We start from the raw sequence: 25,000 nt of genomic DNA on the forward strand, positions 1-25,000 counted from the left end.
ATACCTGTCTACCCTACCTGTATATTATACCTGTCTACCCACCTGTATATTATACCTGTCTACCCTACCTGTATATTATACCTGTCTACCTACCTGTATATTATACCTGTCTACCCTACCTGTATATTATACCTGTCTACCTACCTGTATATTATACCTGTCTACCCATACCTGTATATTATACCTGTCTACCCCTACCTGTATATTATACCTGTCTACCCTACCTGTATATTATACCTGTCTACCCCTACCTGTATATTATACCTGTCTACCTACCTGTATATTATACCTGTCTACCCTACCTGTATATTATACCTGTCTACCCCTACCTGTATATTATACCCGTCTACTATACCTGTATAATATACCTGTCTACCCTACCTGTATATTATACCTGTCTACCCCTACCTGTATATTATACCTGTCTACCTACCTGTATATTATACCTGTCTACCCCTACCTGTATATTATACCTGTCTACCTACCTGCATATTATACCTGTCTACCCCTACCTGTATATTATACCCGTCTACCCTACCTGTATATTATACCTGTCTACCCTACCTGTATATTACACCTGTCTACCCTACCTGTATATTATACCTGTCTACCCTACCTGTATATTATACCTGTCTACCCTACCTGTATATTATACCTGTCTACCCTACCTGTATATTATACCTGTCTACCTGCCTGTATATTATACCTGTCTACCTACCTGTATATTATACCTGTCTACCTACCTGTATATTATACCTGTCTACCCTACCTGTATATTATACCTGTCTACCCTACCTGTATATTATACCTGTCTACCCCTACCTGTATATTATACCTGTCTACCCCTACCTGTATATTATACCCGTCTACCCCTACCTGTATATTATACCCGTCTACCCTACCTGTATATTATACCTGTCTACCCTACCTGTATATTATACCTGTCTACCCTACCTGTATATTATACCTGTCTACCTACCTGTATATTATACCTGTCTACCCTACCTGTATATTATACCTGTCTACCTACCTGTATATTATACCTGTCTACCCTACCTGTATATTATACCTGTCTACCTACCTGTATATTATACCCGTCTACCTACCTGTATATTATACATGTCTACCCCTACCTGTATATTATACCTGTCTACCTACCTGTATATTATACCTGTCTACCTACCTGTATATTATACCTGTCTACCCTACCTGTATATTATACCTGTCTACCCCTACCTGTATATTATACCTGTCTACCCCTACCTGTATATTATACCCGTCTACCCTACCTGTATATTATACCTGTCTACCCTACCTGTATATTATACCTGTCTACCCTACCTGTATATTATACCTGTCTACCTACCTGTATATTATACCTGTCTACCCTACCTGTATATTATACCTGTCTACCTACCTGTATATTATACCCGTCTACCTACCTGTATATTATACCCGTCTACCCTACCTGTATATTATACCCGTCTACCCTACCTGTATATTATACCCGTCTACCCTACCTGTATATTATACCCGTCTACCCTACCTGTATATTATACCCGTCTACCCTACCTGTATATTATACCCGTCTACCCTACCTGTATATTATACCCGTCTACCTACCTGTATATTATACCTGTCCACCCCTACCTGTATATTATACCTGTCTACCCTACCTGTATATTATACCTGTCTACCCTACCTGTATATTATACCTGTCTACCCTACCTGTATATTATACCTGTCTACCCCTACCTGTATATTATACCTGTCTACCCTACCTGTATATTATACCTGTCTACCCCTACCTGTATATTATACCTGTCTACCTACCTGTATATTATACCTGTCTACCTACCTGTATATTATACCTGTCTACCCTACCTGTATATTATACCTGTCTACCCCTACCTGTATATTATACCTGTCTACCCCTACCTGTATATTATACCTGTCTACCTACCTGTATATTATTCCTGTCTACCTACCTGTATATTATACCTGTCTACCTACCTGTATATTATACCTGTCTACCCTACCTGTATATTATACCTGTCTACCCTACCTGTATATTATACCTGTCTACCCCTACCTGTATATTATACCTGTCTACCTACCTGTATATTATACCTGTCTACCTACCTGTATATTATACCTGTCTACCCTACCTGTATATTATACCTGTCTACCCTACCTCTATATTATATCCGTCTACTCCTACCTCTATATTATACCTGTCTACCTACCTGTATATTATACCTGTCTACCTACCTGTATATTATACCTGTCTACCCTACCTGTATATTATACCTGTCTACCCTACCTGTATATTATACCTGTCTACCCTACCTGTATATTATACCTGTCTACCCCTACCTGTATATTATACCTGTCTACCTACCTGTATATTATACCTGCCTACCTACCTGTATATTATACCTGTCTACCCTACCTGTATATTATACCTGTCTACCTACCTGTATATTATACCTGTCTACCTACCTGTATATTATACCTGTCTACCTACCTGTATATTATACCTGTCTACCCTACCTGTATATTATACCTGTCTACCCCTACCTGTATATTATACCTGTCTACCCCTACCTGTATATTATACCTGTCTACCTACCTGTATATTATTCCTGTCTACCTACCTGTATATTATACCTGTCTACCTACCTGTATATTATACCTGTCTACCCTACCTGTATATTATACCTGTCTACCCTACCTGTATATTATACCTGTCTACCCCTACCTGTATATTATACCTGTCTACCTACCTGTATATTATACCTGTCTACCTACCTGTATATTATACCTGTCTACCCTACCTGTATATTATACCTGTCTACCCTACCTCTATATTATATCCGTCTACTCCTACCTCTATATTATACCTGTCTACCTACCTGTATATTATACCTGTCTACCTACCTGTATATTATACCTGTCTACCCTACCTGTATATTATACCTGTCTACCCTACCTGTATATTATACCTGTCTACCCCTACCTGTATATTATACCTGTCCACCCCTACCTGTATATTATACCTGTCTACCTACCTGTATATTATACCTGCCTACCTACCTGTATATTATACCTGTCTACCCCTACCTCTATATTATACCTGTCTACCTACCTGTATATTATACCTGTCTACCTACCTGTATATTATACCTGTCTACCCTACCTGTATATTATACCTGTCTACCTACCTGTATATTATACCTGTCTACCCTACCTGTATATTATACCTGCCTACCCTACCTGTCTACCTACCTGTATATTATACCCGTCTACCCCTACCTGTATATTATACCCGTCTACCCTACCTGTCTACCTACCTGTATATTATACCCGTCTACCCCTACCTGTATATTATACCCGTCTACCCTACCTGTCTACTTACCTGTATATTGTACCTGTCTACCTACCTGTATATTATACCCGTCTACCCTACCTGTCTACTTACCTGTATATTATATCTGTCTACTCCTACCTGTATATTATACCTGTCTACCTACCTGTATATTATACCTGTCTACCTACCTGTATATTATACCTGTCTACCCTACCTGTATATTATACCCGTCTACCCTACCTGTCTACCTACCTGTATATTATACCTGTCTACCCCTACCTGTATATTATACCCGTCTACCCTACCTGTCTACCTACCTGTATATTATACCCGTCTACCCCTACCTGTATATTATACCCGTCTACCCTACCTGTCTACTTACCTGTATATTATACCTGTCTACCTACCTGTATATTATACCCGTCTACCCTACCTGTCTACTTACCTGTATATTATATCTGTCTACTCCTACCTGTATATTATACCCGTCTACCCTACCTGTCTACTTACCTGTATATTATATCTGTCTACTCCTACCTGTATATTATACCCGTCTACCCTACCTGTCTACTTACCTGTATATTATACCCGTCTACCCTACCTGTATATTATACCCGTCTACCCTACCTGTCTATTATACCTGTCTACCCTACCTGTATATTATACCTGTCTACCTACCTGTATATTATACCTGTCTACCCTACCTGTATATTATACCTGTCTACCCTACCTGTATATTATACCTGTCTACCCTACCTGTATATTATACCTGTCTACCCTACCTGTATATTATACCTGTCTACCCTACCTGTATATTATACCTGTCTACCTACCTGTATATTATACCCGTCTACCCTACCTGTATATTATACCCGTCTACCCTACCTGTCTACTTACCTGTATATTATACATGTCTACCCCTACCTGTATATTATACCTGTCTACCCCTACCTGTATATTATACCTGTCTACCCTACCTGTATATTATACCCGTCTACCCTACCTGTCTACTTACCTGTATATTATACCCGTCTACCCTACCTGTATATTATACCTGTCTACCCTACCTGTATATTATACCTGTCTACCCTACCTGTATATTATACCTGTCTACCTACCTGTATATTATACCTGTCCACCCCTACCTGTATATTATACCTGTCTACCCTACCTGTATATTATACCTGTCTACCCCTACCTGTATATTATACCTGTCTACCTACCTGTATATTATACCTGTCTACCCTACCTGTATATTATACCTGTCTACCCCTACCTGTATATTATACCTGTCTACCCCTACCTGTATATTATACCTGTCTACCTACCTGTATATTATACCTGTCTACCTACCTGTATATTATACCTGTCTACCCTACCTGTATATTATACCTGTCTACCCCTACCTGTATATTATACCTGTCTACCTACCTGTATATTATACCTGTCTACCCTACCTGTATATTATACCTGTCTACCCTACCTGTATATTATACCTGTCTACCCTACCTGTATATTATACCTGTCTACCCCTACCTGTATATTATACCTGTCTACCTACCTGTATATTATACCTGTCTACCTACCTGTATATTATACCTGTCTAACCTACCTGTATATTATACCTGTCTACCCTACCTCTATATTATATCCGTCTACTCCTACCTCTATATTATACCTGTCTACCTACCTGTATATTATACCTGTCTACCTACCTGTATATTTTACCTGTCTACCCTACCTGTATATTATACCTGTCTACCCCTACCTGTATATTATACCTGTCCACCCCTACCTGTATATTATACCTGTCTACCTACCTGTATATTATACCTGCCTACCTACCTGTATATTATACCTGTCTACCCCTACCTCTATATTATACCTGTCTACCTACCTGTATATTATACCTGTCTACCTACCTGTATATTATACCTGTCTACCCTACCTGTATATTATACCTGTCTACCTACCTGTATATTATACCTGTCTACCCTACCTGTATATTATACCTGCCTACCCTACCTGTCTACCTACCTGTATATTATACCCGTCTACCCCTACCTGTATATTATACCCGTCTACCCTACCTGTCTACCTACCTGTATATTATACCCGTCTACCCCTACCTGTATATTATACCCGTCTACCCTACCTGTCTACTTACCTGTATATTATACCTGTCTACCTACCTGTATATTATACCCGTCTACCCTACCTGTCTACTTACCTGTATATTATACCCGTCTACCCCTACCTGTATATTATACCCGTCTACCCTACCTGTCTACCTACCTGTATATTATACCCGTCTACCCCTACCTGTATATTATACCCGTCTACCCTACCTGTCTACTTACCTGTATATTATACCTGTCTACCTACCTGTATATTATACCCGTCTACCCTACCTGTCTACTTACCTGTATATTATACCCGTCTACCCCTACCTGTATATTATACCCGTCTACCCTACCTGTCTACCTACCTGTATATTATACCCGTCTACCCCTACCTGTATATTATACCCGTCTACCCTACCTGTCTACTTACCTGTATATTATACCTGTCTACCTACCTGTATATTATACCCGTCTACCCTACCTGTCTACTTACCTGTATATTATATCTGTCTACTCCTACCTGTATATTATACCCGTCTACCCTACCTGTCTACTTACCTGTATATTATATCTGTCTACTCCTACCTGTATATTATACCCGTCTACCCTACCTGTCTACTTACCTGTATATTATACCCGTCTGTATATTATACCCGTCTACCCTACCTGTCTATTATACCTGTCTACCCTACCTGTATATTATACCTGTCTACCTACCTGTATATTATACCCGTCTACCCTACCTGTATATTATACCTGTCTACCCTACCTGTATATTATACCTGTCTACCCTACCTGTATATTATACCTGTCTACCCTACCTGTATATTATACCTGTCTACCTACCTGTATATTATACCCGTCTACCCTACCTGTATATTATACCCGTCTACCCTACCTGTCTACTTACCTGTATATTATACCTGTCTACCCTACCTGTATATTATACCCGTCTACCCTACCTGTATATTATACCTGTCTACCCTACCTGTATATTATACCTGTCTACTTACCTGTATATTATACATGTCTACCCCTACCTTTATATTATACCTGTCTACCCCTACCTGTATATTATAATATACCTGTCTACCCCTACCTGTATATTATAATATACCTGTCTACCCCTACCTGTATATATTATACCTGTCTACCCCTACCTGTATATTATACCTGTCTACCCCTACCTGTATATTATACCTGTCTACCTACCTGTATATTATACCTGTCCACCCCTACCTGTATATTATACCCGTCTACCCTACCTGTATATTATACCTGTCTACCCTACCTGTATATTATACCTGTCTACTTACCTGTATATTATACCTGTCTACCCCTACCTTTATATTATACCTGTCTACCCCTACCTGTATATTATAATATACCTGTCTACCCCTACCTGTATATTATAATATACCTGTCTACCCCTACCTGTATATTATAATATACCTGTCTACCCCTACCTGTATATTATACCTGTCTACCCCTACCTGTATATTATAATATACCTGTCTACCCCTACCTGTTTATTATACCCGTCTACCCTACCTGTATATTATACCCGTCTACCCTACCTGTATATTATACATGTCTACCCCTACCTTTATATTATACTTGTCTACCCCTACCTGTATATTATACCTGTCTACCCTACCTGTATATTATACCTGTCCACCCCTAACTGTATATTATACCTGTCTACCCCTACCTGTATATTATACCTGTCTACCTACCTGTATATTATACCCGTCTACCCTACCTGTCTACTTACCTGTATATTATACCCTTCTACCCTACCTGTATATTATACCCGTCTACCCTACCTGTATATTATACCTGTCTACCTACCTGTATATTATACCCGTCTACCCTACCTGTCTACTTACCTGTATATTATATCTGTCTACCCTACCTGTATATTATACATGTCTACCCTACCTATATATTATACCTGTCCACCCCTACCTGTATATTATACCCGTCTACCCTACCTGTATATTATACCCGTCTACCCTACCTGTATATTATACCTGTCTACCCTACCTGTATATTATACCCGTCTACCCTACCTGTATATTATACCCGTCTACCCTACCTGTATATTATACCTGTCTACCCTACCTGTATATTATACCCGTCTACCCTACCTGTATATTATACCTGTCTACCCTACCTGTATATTATACCTGTCTACTTACCTGTATATTATACCTGTCTACCCCTACCTTTATATTATACCAGTCTACCCTACCTGTATATTATACCTGTCTATCCCTACCTGTATATTATACCTGTCTACTTACCTGTATATTATACATGTCTACCCCTACCTTTATATTATACCTGTCTACCCCTACCTGTATATTATACCTGTCTATCCCTACCTGTATATTATACCTGTCTACCCCTACCTGTATATTATACCTGTCTACCCCTACCTGTATATTATACCCGTCTACCCTACCTGTATATTATACCTGTCTACCCTACCTGTATATTATACCTGTCTACTTACCTGTATATTATACATGTCTACCCCTACCTTTATATTATACCTGTCTACCCCTACCTGTATATTATACCCGTCTACCCTACCTGTATATTATACCTGTCTACCCTACCTGTATATTATACCTGTCTACCTACCTGTATATTATACCCGTCTACCCTACCTGTCTACTTACCTGTATATTATACGCTTCTACCCTACCTGTATATTATACCCGTCTACCCTACCTGTCTATTATACCTGTCTACCCTACCTGTATATTATACCTGTCTACCTACCTGTATATTATACCCGTCTACCCTACCTGTATATTATACCTGTCTACCCTACCTGTATATTATACCTGTCTACCCTACCTGTATATTATACCTGTCTACCTACCTGTATATTATACCCGTCTACCCTACCTGTATATTATACCCGTCTACCCTACCTGTATATTATACCTGTCTACCCTACCTGTATATTATACCTGTCTACTTACCTGTATATTATACATGTCTACCCCTACCTTTATATTATACCTGTCTACCCCTACCTGTATATTATACCTGTCTACCTACCTGTATATTATACCTGTCTACCTACCTGTATATTATACCCGTCTACCCTACCTGTCTACTTACCTGTATATTATACGCTTCTACCCTACCTGTATATTATACCCGTCTACCCTACCTGTCTATTATACCTGTCTACCCTACCTGTATATTATACCTGTCTACCTACCTGTATATTATACCTGTCTACTTACCTGTATATTATACCTGTCTACCCTACCTGTATATTATACCTGTCTACCCCTACTTTTACATTATACCTGTCTACCTACCTGTATATTATACCTGTCTACCCCTACCTTTAAATTATACCTGTCTACCCCTACCTGTATATTATACCTGTCTACCCCTACCTGTATATTATACCTGTCTACCCCTACCTGTATATTATACCTGTCTACCCCTACTTTTACATTATACCTGTCTACCTACCTGTATATTATACCTGTCTACCCCTACCTTTAAATTATACCTGTCTACCCCTACCTGTATATTATACCTGTCTACCCTACCTGCATATTATACCTGTCTACCTACCTGTATATTATACCTGTCTACCCCTACCTTTAAATTATACCTGTCTACCCCTACCTGTATATTATACCTGTCTACCCTACCTGTATATTATACCTGTCTACCCCTAACTGTATATATTATACCTGTCTACCCCTACCTGTATATTATAATATACCTGTCTACCCCTACCTTTATATTATAATATACCTGTCTACCCCTACCTGTATATTATAATATACCTGTCTACCCCTACCTGTATATTATAATATACCTGTCTACCCCTACCTGTATATTATAATATACCTGTCTACCCCTACCTGTATATTATAATATACCTGTCTAACCCTACCTGTATATTATAATATACCTGTCTACCCCTACCTGTATATTATAATATACCTGTCTACCCCTACCTGTATATTATAATATACCTGTCTACCCCTACCTGTACATTATAATATACCTGTCTACCCCTACCTGTATATTATAATATACCTGTCTAACCCTACCTGTATATTATAATATACCTGTCTACCCCTACCTGTATATTATAATATACCTGTCTACCCCTACCTGTATATTATAATATACCTGTCTACCCCTACCTGTATATTATAATATACCTGTCTACCCTACCTGTATATTATACCCGTCTACCCTACCTGTCTACTTACCTGTATATTATACATGTCTACCCCTACCTTTATATTATACCTGTCTACCCCTACCTGTATATTATAATATACCTGTCTACCCCTACCTGTATATTATACCAGTCTACCTACCTGTATATTATACATGTCTACCCTACCTGTATAATATACCTGTCTACCCCTACCTGTATATTATACCAGTCTACCTACCTGTATATTATACCGGTCTACCCTACCTGTATATTATACCTGTCCACCCCTACCTGTATATTATACCTGTCTACCCCTACCTGTATATTATACCTGTCTACCCCTACCTTTAAATTATACCTGTCTACCCCTACCTGTATATTATACCTGTCTACCCCTACCTGCATATTATACCTGTCTACCCCTACCTGTATATTATAATATGCCAGTCTACCCCTACCTGTATATTATAATATACCAGTCTACCCCTACCTGTTTATTATAATATACCTGTCTACCCCTACCTGTATATATTATACCTGTCTACCCCTACCTGCATATTATACCTGTCTACCCCTACCTGTATATTATAATATACCAGTCTACCCCTACCTGTTTATTATAATATACCAGTCTACCCCTACCTGTATATTATAATATACCAGTCTACCCCTACCTGTTTATTATAATATACCTGTCTACCCCTACCTGTATATATTATACCTGTCTACCCCTACCTGTATATTATACCTGTCTACCCCTACCTGTTTATTATACCTGTCCACCCCTAACTGTATATTATACCTGTCTACCTATCTGTATATTATACCTGTCCACCCCTAACTGTATATTATACCTGTCTACCTACCTGTATATTATACCTGTCCACCCCTAACTGTATATTATACCTGCCTACCTACCTGTATATTATACCTGTCTACCCCTACCTGTATATTATACCTGTCCACCCCTAACTGTATATTATACCTGTCTACCTACCTGTATATTATACCTGTCCACCCCTAACTGTATATTATACCTGTCTACCTACCTGTATATTATACCTGTCCACCCCTAACTGTATATTATACCTGTCTACCTACCTGTATATTATACCTGTCCACCCCTACCTGTTTATTATACCTGTCTACCTACCTGTATATTATACCTGCCTACCTACCTGTATATTATACCTGTCTACCCCTACCTGTATATTATACCTGTCTACCTACCTGTATATTATACCTGTCTACCCCTACCTGTATATTATACCTGTCTACCTACCTGTATATTATACCTGTCTACCCCTACCTGTATATTATACCTGTCTACCTACCTGTATATTATACCTGTCCACCCCTAACTGTATATTATACCTGTCTACCTACCTGTATATTATACCTGCCTATCTACCTGTATATTATACCTGTCTACCCCTACCTGTATATTATACCTGTCCACCCCTAACTGTATATTATACCTGTCTACCTACCTGTATATTATACCTGTCCACCCCTAACTGTATATTATACATGTCTACCTACCTGTATATTATACCTGCCTACCTACCTGTATATTATACCTGTCTGCCTACCTGTATATTATACCTGTCCACCCCTAACTGTATATTATACCTGTCTACCTACCTGTATATTATACCTGCCTACCTACCTGTATATTATACCTGTCTACCTACCTGTATATTATACCTGTCTACCCCTACCTTTAAATTATACCTGTCTACCCCTACCTGTATATTATACCTGTCTACCCCTACCTGCATATTATACCTGTCTACCCCTACCTGTATATTATAATATGCCAGTCTACCCCTACCTGTATATTATAATATACCAGTCTACCCCTACCTGTTTATTATAATATACCTGTCTACCCCTACCTGTATATATTATACCTGTCTACCCCTACCTGCATATTATACCTGTCTACCCCTACCTGTATATTATAATATACCAGTCTACCCCTACCTGTTTATTATAATATACCAGTCTACCCCTACCTGTATATTATAATATACCAGTCTACCCCTACCTGTTTATTATAATATACCTGTCTACCCCTACCTGTATATATTATACCTGTCTACCCCTACCTGTATATTATACCTGTCTACCCCTACCTGTTTATTATACCTGTCCACCCCTAACTGTATATTATACCTGTCTACCTATCTGTATATTATACCTGTCCACCCCTAACTGTATATTATACCTGTCTACCTACCTGTATATTATACCTGTCCACCCCTAACTGTATATTATACCTGCCTACCTACCTGTATATTATACCTGTCTACCCCTACCTGTATATTATACCTGTCCACCCCTAACTGTATATTATACCTGTCTACCTACCTGTATATTATACCTGTCCACCCCTAACTGTATATTATACCTGTCTACCTACCTGTATATTATACCTGTCCACCCCTAACTGTATATTATACCTGTCTACCTACCTGTATATTATACCTGTCCACCCCTACCTGTTTATTATACCTGTCTACCTACCTGTATATTATACCTGCCTACCTACCTGTATATTATACCTGTCTACCCCTACCTGTATATTATACCTGTCTACCTACCTGTATATTATACCTGTCTACCCCTACCTGTATATTATACCTGTCTACCTACCTGTATATTATACCTGCCTATCTACCTGTATATTATACCTGTCTACCCCTACCTGTATATTATACCTGTCCACCCCTAACTGTATATTATACCTGTCTACCTACCTGTATATTATACCTGTCCACCCCTAACTGTATATTATACATGTCTACCTACCTGTATATTATACCTGCCTACCTACCTGTATATTATACCTGTCTACCTACCTGTATATTATACCTGTCCACCCCTAACTGTATATTATACCTGTCTACCTACCTGTATATTATACCTGCCTACCTACCTGTATATTATACCTGTCTACCTACCTGTATATTATACCTGCCTACCTACCTGTATATTATACCTGTCTACCTACCTGTATATTATACCTGTCTACCTACCTGTATATATTATACCTGTCCACCCCTACCTGTATATTATACCTGCCTACCTACCTGTATATTATACCTGTCTACCTACCTGTATATTATACCTGTCTACCTACCTGTATATTATACCTGCCTATCTACCTGTATATTATACCTGTCTACCTACCTGTATATTATACCTGTCCACCCCTAACTGTATATTATACCTGTCTACCTACCTGTATATTATACCTGTCTACCCCTACCTGTATATTATACCTGTCTACCCCTACCTGTATATTATACCTGTCTACCTACCTGTATATATTATACCTGTCCACCCTTACCTGTATATATTATACCTGTCTACCCCTACCTGTATATTATACCTGTCTACCCCTACCTTTATATTATACCTGTCTACCCCTACCTGTATATTATACCTGTCTACCTACCTGTATATATTACACCTGTCCACCCCTACCTGTATATATTATACCTGTCCACCCCTACCTGTATATTATACCTGTCTACCTACCTGTATATATTATACCTGTCCACCCCTACCTGTATATATTATACCTGTCCACCCCTACCTGTATATTATACCTGTCTACCTACCTGTATATTATACCTGTCTACCCCTACCTGTATATTATACCTGTCTACCCCTACCTGTATATTATACCTGTCTACCCCTACCTGTATATTATACCTGTCTACCCCTACCTGTATATTATACCTGTCTACCTACCTGTATATATTATACCTGTCCACCCCTACCTGTATATATTATACCTGTCCACCCCTAACTGTATATTATACCTGTCTACCTACCTGTATATATTATACCTGTCTACCCCTACCTGTATATATTATACCTGTCCACCCCTACCTGTATATATTATACCTGTCCACCCCTACCTGTATATATTATACCTGTCTACCCCTACCTGTATATTATAATATACCTGTCTACCTACCTGTATATTATACCTGTCTACCCCTACCTGTATATTATACCTGTCCACCCCTAACTGTATATTATACCTGTCTACCTACCTGTATATTATACCTGTCCACCCCTAACTGTATATTATACATGTCTACCTACCTGTATATTATACCTGCCTACCTACCTGTATATTATACCTGTCTACCTACCTGTATATTATACCTGTCCACCCCTAACTGTATATTATACCTGTCTACCTACCTGTATATTATACCTGCCTACCTACCTGTATATTATACCTGTCTACCTACCTGTATATGATACCTGTCTACCTACCTGTATATTATACCTGCCTACCTACCTGTATATTATACCTGTCTACCTACCTGTATATTATACCTGTCTACCTACCTGTATATATTATACCTGTCCACCCCTACCTGTATATTATACCTGCCTACCTACCTGTATATTATACCTGTCTACCTACCTGTATATTATACCTGTCTACCTACCTGTATATTATACCTGCCTATCTACCTGTATATTATACCTGTCTACCTACCTGTATATTATACCTGTCCACCCCTAACTGTATATTATACCTGTCTACCTACCTGTATATTATACCTGTCTACCCCTACCTGTATATTATACCTGTCTACCCCTAACTGTATATTATACCCGTCTACCCTACCTGTATATTATACCTGTCTACCCTACCTGTATATTATACCTGTCTACCTACCTGTATATTATACCTGTCTACCTACCTGTATATTATACCCGTCTACCCCTACCTGTATATTATACCCGTCTACCCCTACCTGTATATTATACCCGTCTACCCCTACCTTTATATTATACCTGTCTACCCTACCTGTATATTATACCCGTCTACCCTACCTGTATATTATACCTGTCTACTTACCTGTATATTATACCTGTCTACCCCTACCTGTATATGATACCTGTCTACCTACCTGTATATTATACCTGCCTACCTACCTGTATATTATACCTGTCTACCTACCTGTATATTATACCTGTCTACCTACCTGTATATATTATACCTGTCCACCCTACCTGTATATTATACCTGCCTACCTACCTGTATATTATACCTGTCTACCTACCTGTATATTATACCTGTCTACCTACCTGTATATTATACCTGCCTATCTACCTGTATATTATACCTGTCTACCTACCTGTATATTATACCTGTCCACCCCTAACTGTATATTATACCTGTCTACCTACCTGTATATTATACCTGTCTACCCCTACCTGTATATTATACCTGTCTACCCCTACCTGTATATTATACCTGTCTACCTACCTGTATATATTATACCTGTCCACCCCTACCTGTATATATTATACCTGTCTACCTACCTGTTTATTATAATATACCTGTCTACCCCTAACTGTATATTATACCCGTCTACCCTACCTGTATATTATACCTGTCTACCCTACCTGTATATTATACCTGTCAACCTACCTGTATATTATACCTGTCTACCTACCTGTATATTATACCCGTCTACCCCTACCTGTATATTATACCCGTCTACCCTACCTGTATATTATACCTGTCTACCCTACCTGTATATTATACCTGTCTACCATACCTGTATATTATACCTGTCTACTTACCTGTATATTATACCTGTCTACCCTACCTGTATATTATACCTGTCTACTTACCTGTATATTATACCTGTCTACCTACCTGTATATTATACCCGTCTACCCTACCTGTATATTATACCTGTCTACTTACCTGTATATTATACCTGTCTACCTACCTGTATATTATACCTGTCTACCCTACCTGTATATATTATACCTGTCTACCCCTACCTTTATATTATACCTGTCTACCCCTACCTGTATATTATACCTGTCTACCTACCTGTATATTATACCTGTCTACCTACCTGTATATTATACCTGTCTACCTACCTGTATATTATACCTGTCTACCCCTACCTGTATATTATACCTGTCTACCTACCTGTATATATTATACCTGTCCACACCTACCTGTATATATTATACCTGTCCACCCCTAACTGTATATTATACCTGTCTACCTACCTGTATATATTATACCTGTCTACCTACCTGTATATATTATACCTGTCTACCTACCTGTATATTATACCTGTCTACCCCTACCTGTATATTATACCTGTCTACCTACCTGTATATATTATACCTGTCCACCCCTACCTGTATATATTATACCTGTCTACCTACCTGTATATATTATACCTGTCCACCCCTACCTGTATATATTATACCTGTCCACCCCTACCTTTATATTATACCTGTCTACCTACCTGTATATTATAATATACCTGTCTACCCTACCTGTATATTATACCTGTCTACCTACCTGTATATTATACCTGTCTACCTACCTGTATATTATACCCGTCTACCCCTACCTGTATATTATACCCGTCTACCCCTACCTGTATATTATACCTGTCTACCCCTACCTGTATATTATACCCGTCTACCCCTACCTGTATATTATACCTGTCTACCTACCTGTATATTATACCTGTCTACCCTACCTGTATATTATACCTGTCCACCCCTACCTGTATATTATACCTGTCTACCTACCTGTATATTATACCTGTCCACCCCTACCTGTATATTATACCTGTCTACCTACCTGTATATATTATACCTGTCCACCCCTACCTGTATATTATATCCGTCTACCCTACCTGTATATTATACCTGTCTACCCCTACCTGTATATTATACCTGTCTACCCCTACCTGTATATATTATACCTGTCCACCCCTACCTGTATATATTATACCTGCCTACCTACCTGTATATTATACCTGTCTACCTACCTGTATATTATACATGTCTACCTACCTGTATATTATACCTGTCTACCCTACCTGTATATTATACCTGTCTACCCCTACCTGTATATTATACCTGTCTACCCCTACCTGTATATTATACCTGTCTACCCTACCTGTATATTATACCTGTCTACCCTACCTGTATATTATACCTGTCTACCCTACCTGTATATTATACCTGTCTACCTACCTGTATATTATACCTGTCTACCTACCTGTATATTATACCTGTCTACCCCTACCTGTATATTATACCTGTCTACCTACCTGTATATTATACCTGTCTACCTACCTGTATATTATACCTGTCTACCTACCTGTATATTATACCTGTCTACCTACCTGTATATTATACCTGTCCACCCCTACCTGTATATTATACCTGTCTACCTACCTGTATATTATACCTGTCTACCCCTAACTGTATATTATACCTGTCTACCTACCTGTATATATTATACCTGTCTACCTACCTGTATATTATACCTGTCTACCTACCTGTATATTATACCTGTCTACCCCTACCTGTATATTATACCTGTCTACCTACCTGTATATTATACCTGTCTACCCCTACCTGTATATTATACATGTCTACCTACCTGTATATTATACCTGTCTACCCTACCTTTATATTATACCTGTCTACCCCTACCTGTATATTATACCCGTCTACCCCTACCTGTATATTATACCTGTCTACCCCTACCTGTATATTATACCCGTCTACCCCTACCTGTATATTATACCTGTCTACCTACCTGTATATTATACCTGTCTACCCTACCTGTATATTATACCTGTCCACCCCTACCTGTATATTATACCTGTCTACCTACCTGTATATTATACCTGTCCACCCCTACCTGTATATTATACCTGTCTACCTACCTGTATATATTATACCTGTCCACCCCTACCTGTATATTATATCCGTCTACCCTACCTGTATATTATACCTGTCTACCCCTACCTGTATATTATACCTGTCTACCCCTACCTGTATATATTATACCTGTCCACCCCTACCTGTATATATTATACCTGCCTACCTACCTGTATATTATACCTGTCTACCTACCTGTATATTATACATGTCTACCTACCTGTATATTATACCTGTCTACCCTACCTGTATATTATACCTGTCTACCCCTACCTGTATATTATACCTGTCTACCCCTACCTGTATATTATACCTGTCTACCCTACCTGTATATTATACCTGTCTACCCTACCTGTATATTATACCTGTCTACCCTACCTGTATATTATACCTGTCTACCTACCTGTATATTATACCTGTCTACCTACCTGTATATTATACCTGTCTACCCCTACCTGTATATTATACCTGTCTACCTACCTGTATATTATACCTGTCTACCTACCTGTATATTATACCTGTCTACCTACCTGTATATTATACCTGTCTACCTACCTGTATATTATACCTGTCCACCCCTACCTGTATATTATACCTGTCTACCTACCTGTATATTATACCTGTCTACCCCTAACTGTATATTATACCTGTCTACCTACCTGTATATATTATACCTGTCTACCTACCTGTATATTATACCTGTCTACCTACCTGTATATTATACCTGTCTACCCCTACCTGTATATTATACCTGTCTACCTACCTGTATATTATACCTGTCTACCCCTACCTGTATATTATACCTGTCTACCTACCTGTATATTATACCTGTCTACCTACCTGTATATTATACCTGTCTACCCCTACCTGTATATTATACCTGTCTACCCCTACCTGTATATTATACCTGTCTACCTACCTGTATATATTATACCTGTCCACCCCTACCTGTATATATTATACCTGTCCACCCCTAACTGTATATTATACCTGTCTACCTACCTGTATATATTATACCTGTCTACCTACCTGTATATATTATACCTGTCTACCTACCTGTATATTATACCTGTCTACCCCTACCTGTATATTATACCTGTCTACCTACCTGTATATATTATACCTGTCCACCCCTACCTGTATATATTATACCTGTCTACCTACCTGTATATATTATACCTGTCTACCCCTACCTGTATATTATACCTGTCCACCCCTACCTTTATATTATACCTGTCTACCTACCTGTATATTATACCTGTCTACCCCTACCTGTATATTATACCTGTCTACCCCTACCTGTATATTATACCTGTCTACCTACCTGTATATTATACCTGTCTACCCTACCTGTATATTATACCTGTCTACCTACCTGTATATTATACCTGTCTACCCCTACCTGTATATTATACCTGTCTACCTACCTGTATATTATACCTGTCCACCCCTACCTGTATATTATACCCGTCTACCCTACCTGTATATTATACCTGTCTACCCCTACCTGTATATTATACCTGTCTACCTACCTGTATATATTATACCTGTCCACCCCTACCTGTATATATTATACCTGTCCACCCCTAACTGTATATTATACCTGTCTACCTACCTGTATATATTATACCTGTCTACCCCTACCTGTATATATTATACCTGTCCACCCCTACCTGTATATATTATACCTGTCTACCCCTACCTGTATATTATAATATACCTGTCTACCTACCTGTATATTATACCTGTCTACCTGTACCTGTCTACTTACCTGTATATATTATACCTGTCCACCCCTACCTGTATATTATACCTGTCTACCTACCTGTATATTATACCTGTCTACCTACCTGTATATTATACCTGTCCACCCCTAACTGTATATTATACCTGTCTACCTACCTGTATATATTATACCTGTCTACCCCTACCTGTATATATTATACCTGTCTACCTACCTGTATATTATACCTGTCTACCCCTACCTGTATATTATACCCGTCTACCTACCTGTATATTATACCTGTCTACCCCTACCTGTATATATTATACCTGTCTACCTACCTGTATATTATACCTGTCTACCCCTACCTGTATATTATACCTGTCTACCTACCTGTATATTATACCTGTCCACCCCTACCTGTATATATTATACCTGTCTACCTACCTGTATATTATACCTGCCTACCTACCTGTATATTATACCTGCCTACCCCTAACTGTATATTATACCTGTCTACCTACCTGTATATTATACCTGTCTACCTACCTGTATATTATACCTGTCCACCCCTAACTGTATATTATACCTGTCTACCTACCTGTATATATTATACCTGTCCACCCCTAACTGTATATTATACCTGTCTACCTACCTGTATATATTATACCTGTCCACCCCTACCTGTATATATTATACCTGTCCACCCCTAACTGTATATTATACCTGTCTACCTACCTGTATATATTATACCTGTCCACCCCTACCTGTATATATTATACCTGTCTACCTACCTGTATATTATACCTGTCCACCCCTACCTGTATATTATACCTGTCCACCCCTACCTGTATATTATACCTGTCTACCTACCTGTGTTTCCCACCACCAGCAGATTGGAGCCCTGGCTGATCTTGATACTCAGCTCTTCAACCAGCAGCTGCTCAGAGAAGGGACTCTTGTAGGACACACAGTCCAGGATGAAGGCTGTGTCTACTGGACCACTGTGGACCTTGTCACTGGATGGAGAGGGGAGGGGAGGTGAAGAGGAGGAGCAGTTAGCCTAGTGGTTAGCAGGTAGCCTAGTGGTTAGCAGGTAGCCTAGTGGTTAGCAGGTAGCCTAGTGGTTAGCAGGTAGCCTAGTGGTTAGCAGGTAGCCTAGTGGTTAGCAGGTAGCGGTTAGTGGTGGTTAAGAGCATTGTGCCAGTAACCAAAAGGTCGATGTGCCCTTGAGCAAGGCACCCCTAACCCTAATTGCTCCTGTATGTCATTCTGGATAAGAGCCTCTGCAAAAGGACTAAAATGTCAAAATGCCAAACATAGGAGAGGGGAGAAAATCTTTAGCAATGTTCCTTTCAGCGTTCTCCGCTTTGTGATTACACTCGTAATCCTACCTTCAAAACTCATTCCTGTGCTCTGAGTACTCTGGAGCACGGAAGCCTGCTTAACGGAACATACTGCAGCCTGTTAGAGTACTCTGGAGCACGGAAGCCTGCTTAACGGAACATACTGCAGCCTGTTAGAGTACTCTGGAGCACGGAAGCCTGCTTAACGGAACATACTGCAGCCTGTTAGAGTACTCTGGAGCACGGAAGCCTGCTTAACGGAACATACTGCAGCCTGTTAGAGTACTCTGGAGCACGGAAGCCTGCCTAACGGAACATACTGCAGCCTGTTAGAGTACTCTGGAGCACGGAAGCCTGCCTAACGGAACATACTGCAGCCTGTTAGAGTACTCTGGAGCATGGAAGCCTAACGGAACATACTGCAGCCTGTTAGAGTACTCTGGAGCACGGAAGCCTGCTTAACGGAACATACTGCAGCCTGTTAGAGTACTCTGGAGCATGGAAGCCTGCTTAACGGAACATACTGCAGCCTGTTAGAGTACTCTGGAGCACGGAAGCCTGCCTAACGGAACATACTGCAGCCTGCTAGAGTACTCTGGAGCATGGAAGCCTAACGGAACATACTGCTGTTGTTTTACCTGTCAAAGTCGTAGGAATCTCCTGATGCAGGGTCGTAGTCACAACGTGTCCTCAAGATATCATCCATTACTTCCCTCAGCTCTCCTATCCTGCCCACAACACACACAGCATGACAATAAGCTTCTGGGTGTTACTACACACACACACACACGGTTGATCAGTATGCGTAATGTTACCTGTGGGTGTATCCAGCCACGTCTGACAGAGTGGTGGACAGGTCTATTAGCTGACTGAAGCAGCTTATCAAGTAGATACATACAAAGGCATTCTGAGAGAGAGAAAGAGAGAGAGGTGAGAGAGAGGTGAGAGAGAGAGAGAGGTGAGAGAGAGCAGATAGAGGTGAGAGAGGGAGAGAGAGAAGATAGAGGTGAGAGAGAGGGAGAGAGAGAAGATAGAGGTGAGAGAGAGGGAGAGAGAGAAGATAGAGGTGAGAGAGAGAGAGAGAGAAGATAGAGGTGAGAGAGAGAGAGAAGATAGAGGTGAGAGAGAGAGAGAGAGGTGAGAGAAGATAGAGGTGAGATGGAGAGAAGATAGAGGTGAGAGAGAGAGAGAGGTGAGAGAGAGAGCGAGAGAGGTGAGAGAGAGAGCGAGAGAGGTGAGAGAGAGAGCGAGAGAGCAGAGAGAGAGCAGAGAGAGAGAGAAGAGAGAGCAGAGAGAGAGAGAGAGAGAGAGAGAGAGCAGAGAGAGCAGAGAGGGCGAGAGAGAGAGAGATTTGTGACTGTGTGTGGTCAGGCACTGCAATTATCCCCTCTTCATCTCTTCCCCCTCGTATCCCCCCCTCCATCTCTTCACCCTTATCCCCTCTTCATCTCCTCCCCCTCGTATCCCCCTCTTCATCTCTTTACCCTTATCCCCCTCTCCATCTCCTCCCCCTCTTATCCCCTCTCCATCTCTTCTCCCTTCACCCCCAATTGAAGGTCCCCGTATATAAAGGTCCCCTAGTTCAGGATCTCTATGAACCTGTAAACCTGCTCTGTTCTCTTCCTCTCCAAGACAGGACATTACATTACATACAGTGACTTAGAGACAACCTTTTTAATGTATAGCATATGGTGTATATACTGCCACCCAGAGGATAGAGGCGGTAATGACAGTAATGAGGGCATGGAAGACACAGTAATCTGTGGAGAGAGAGGGGGAAAAACAGTGGCCTACCTTACTGATGAGGACACTGTCCCCTGGGCTACTGTACCGAACTGATGAGGACACTGATCTCCACCTGGACTACTGTACCTTACTGATGAGGACACTGTCCCCTGGGCTACTGTACCGAACTGATGAGGACACTGATCTCCACCTGGGCTACTGTACCTTACTGATGAGGACACTGTCCCCTGGGCTACTGTACCGAACTGATGAGGACACTGATCTCCACCTGGACTACTGTACCTTACTGATGAGGACACTGTCCCCTGGGCTACTGTACCGAACTGATGAGGACACTGATCTCCACCTGGACTACTGTACCTTACTGATGAGGACACTGTCCCCTGGGCTACTGTACCGAACTGATGAGGACACTGTCCCCTGGACTACTGTACCTTACTGATGAGGACACTGCCCCCTGGACTACTGTACCTTACTGATGAGGACACTGTCCCCTGGGCTACTGTACCGAACTGATGAGGACACTGATCTCCACCTGGACTACTGTACCTTACTGATGAGGACACTGAGCTCCACCTGGACTACTGTACCTTACTGATGAGGACACTGTCCCCTGGGCTACTGTACCGAACTGATGAGGACACTGATCTCCACCTGGACTACTGTACCTTACTGATGAGGACACTGCCCCCTGGACTACTGTACCTTACTGATGAGGACACTGATCTCCACCTGGACTACCGTACCTTACTCATGAGGACACTGCCCCCTGGACTACTGTACCTTACTGATGAGGACACTGTCCCCTGGGCTACTGTACCGAACTGATGAGGACACTGATCTCCACCTGGACTACTGTACCTTACTGATGAGGACACTGAGCTCCACCTGGACTACTGTACCTTACTGATGAGGACACTGTCCCCTGGGCTACTGTACCGAACTGATGAGGACACTGATCTCCACCTGGACTACTGTACCTTACTGATGAGGACACTGTCCCCTGGGCTACTGTACCGAACTGATGAGGACACTGATCTCCACCTGGACTACTGTACCTTACTGATGAGGACACTGCCCCCTGGACTACTGTACCTTACTGATGAGGACACTGATCTCCACCTGGACTACCGTACCTTACTGATGAGGACACTGCCCCCTGGACTACTGTACCTTACTGATGAGGACACTGTCCCCTGGGCTACTGTACCGAACTGATGAGGACACTGTCCCCTGGGCTACTGTACCGAACTGATGAGGACACTGATCTCCACCTGGACTACTGTACCTTACTGATGAGGACACTGAGCTCCACCTGGACTACTGTACCTTACTGATGAGGACACTGTCCCCTGGGCTACTGTACCGAACTGATGAGGACGCTGATCTCCACCTGGACTACTGTACCTTACTGATGAGGACACTGCCCCCTGGACTACTGTACCTTACTGATGAGGACACTGTCCCCTGGGCTACTGTACCGAACTGATGAGGACGCTGATCTCCACCTGGACTACTGTACCTTACTGATGAGGACACTGAGCTACACCTGAACTAATGTACCTTACTGATGAGGACACTGCCCCCTGGACTACTGTACCTTACTGATGAGGACACTGAGCTCCACCTGGACTACTGTACCTTACTGATGAGGACACTGAGCTCCACCTGGACTACTGTACCTTACTGATGAGGACACTGAGCTCCACCTGGACTACTGTACCTTACTGATGAGGACACAGAGCTCCACCTGAACTACTGTACCTTACTGATGAGGACACTGTCCCCTGGGCTACTGTACCGAACTGATGAGGACACTGATCTCCACCTGGACTACTGTACCTTACTGATGAGGACACTGAGCTCCACCTGGACTACTGTACCTTACTGATGAGGACACTGTCCCCTGGGCTACTGTACCGAACTGATGAGGACGCTGATCTCCACCTGGACTACTGTACCTTACTGATGAGGACACTGCCCCCTGGACTACTGTACCTTACTGATGAGGACACTGTCCCCTGGGCTACTGTACCGAACTGATGAGGACGCTGATCTCCACCTGGACTACTGTACCTTACTGATGAGGACACTGAGCTACACCTGAACTAATGTACCTTACTGATGAGGACACTGCCCCCTGGACTACTGTACCTTACTGATGAGGACACTGAGCTCCACCTGGACTACTGTACCTTACTGATGAGGACACTGAGCTCCACCTGGACTACTGTACCTTACTGATGAGGACACTGAGCTCCACCTGGACTACTGTACCTTACTGATGAGGACACAGAGCTCCACCTGAACTACTGTACCTTACTGATGAGGACACTGAGCTCCACCTGGACTACTGTACCTTACTGATGAGGACACAGAGCTCCACCTGAACTACTGTACCTTACTGATGAGGGCACTGAGCTCCCCTGGACTGAGGTTGTTATAAACACCCGAAAAGATGGGGATGGAGATAATGATGTAGCTGAGGATACCTCCCAGGTAGTCAAAGGTGTTCACTCCAACTGAGAGAGGGGAGGACAGCAGAGGAGAGAGGAGGAGAGGAGGAGGTGGGTGGGAGAGGAAGAGAGGAGGAGAGGACAGCAGAGGAGAGAGGAGGAGAGGAGGAGGTTGGTGGGAGAGGAAGAGAGGAGGAGAGGACAGCAGAGGAGAGAGGAGGAGAGGAGGAGGTGGGCGGGAGAGGAAGAGAGGAGGAGAGGACAGCAGAGG

At 41.1% G+C, this 25,000-nt stretch overlaps 1 protein-coding gene across 4 annotated transcripts in view; it reads right to left on the reverse strand.

The window, feature by feature from the left end:
• The window catches only part of LOC139396596 (lysosomal cobalamin transporter ABCD4-like), a 38,020-nt gene that overhangs the window by 4,502 nt on the left and 8,518 nt on the right, over positions 1-25,000 (reverse strand). For all 4 annotated transcript variants that reach the window (XM_071143547.1, XM_071143548.1, XM_071143545.1 and 1 more), the window contains exons 9-12: positions 24,674-24,795; positions 21,343-21,434; positions 21,166-21,255; positions 20,055-20,200 (exon numbers count right to left, since the gene is read on the reverse strand). In XM_071143547.1, coding sequence (XP_070999648.1) covers positions 20,055-20,200; positions 21,166-21,255; positions 21,343-21,434; positions 24,674-24,795 — 450 coding nt within the window. The remainder of the gene's footprint in view (positions 1-20,054; positions 20,201-21,165; positions 21,256-21,342; positions 21,435-24,673; positions 24,796-25,000) is intronic.

Source organism: Oncorhynchus clarkii, unplaced genomic scaffold (genome assembly GCF_045791955.1).
Source record: "Oncorhynchus clarkii lewisi isolate Uvic-CL-2024 unplaced genomic scaffold, UVic_Ocla_1.0 unplaced_contig_9438_pilon_pilon, whole genome shotgun sequence".
NCBI classification, from domain to species: domain Eukaryota; kingdom Metazoa; phylum Chordata; class Actinopteri; order Salmoniformes; family Salmonidae; genus Oncorhynchus; species Oncorhynchus clarkii.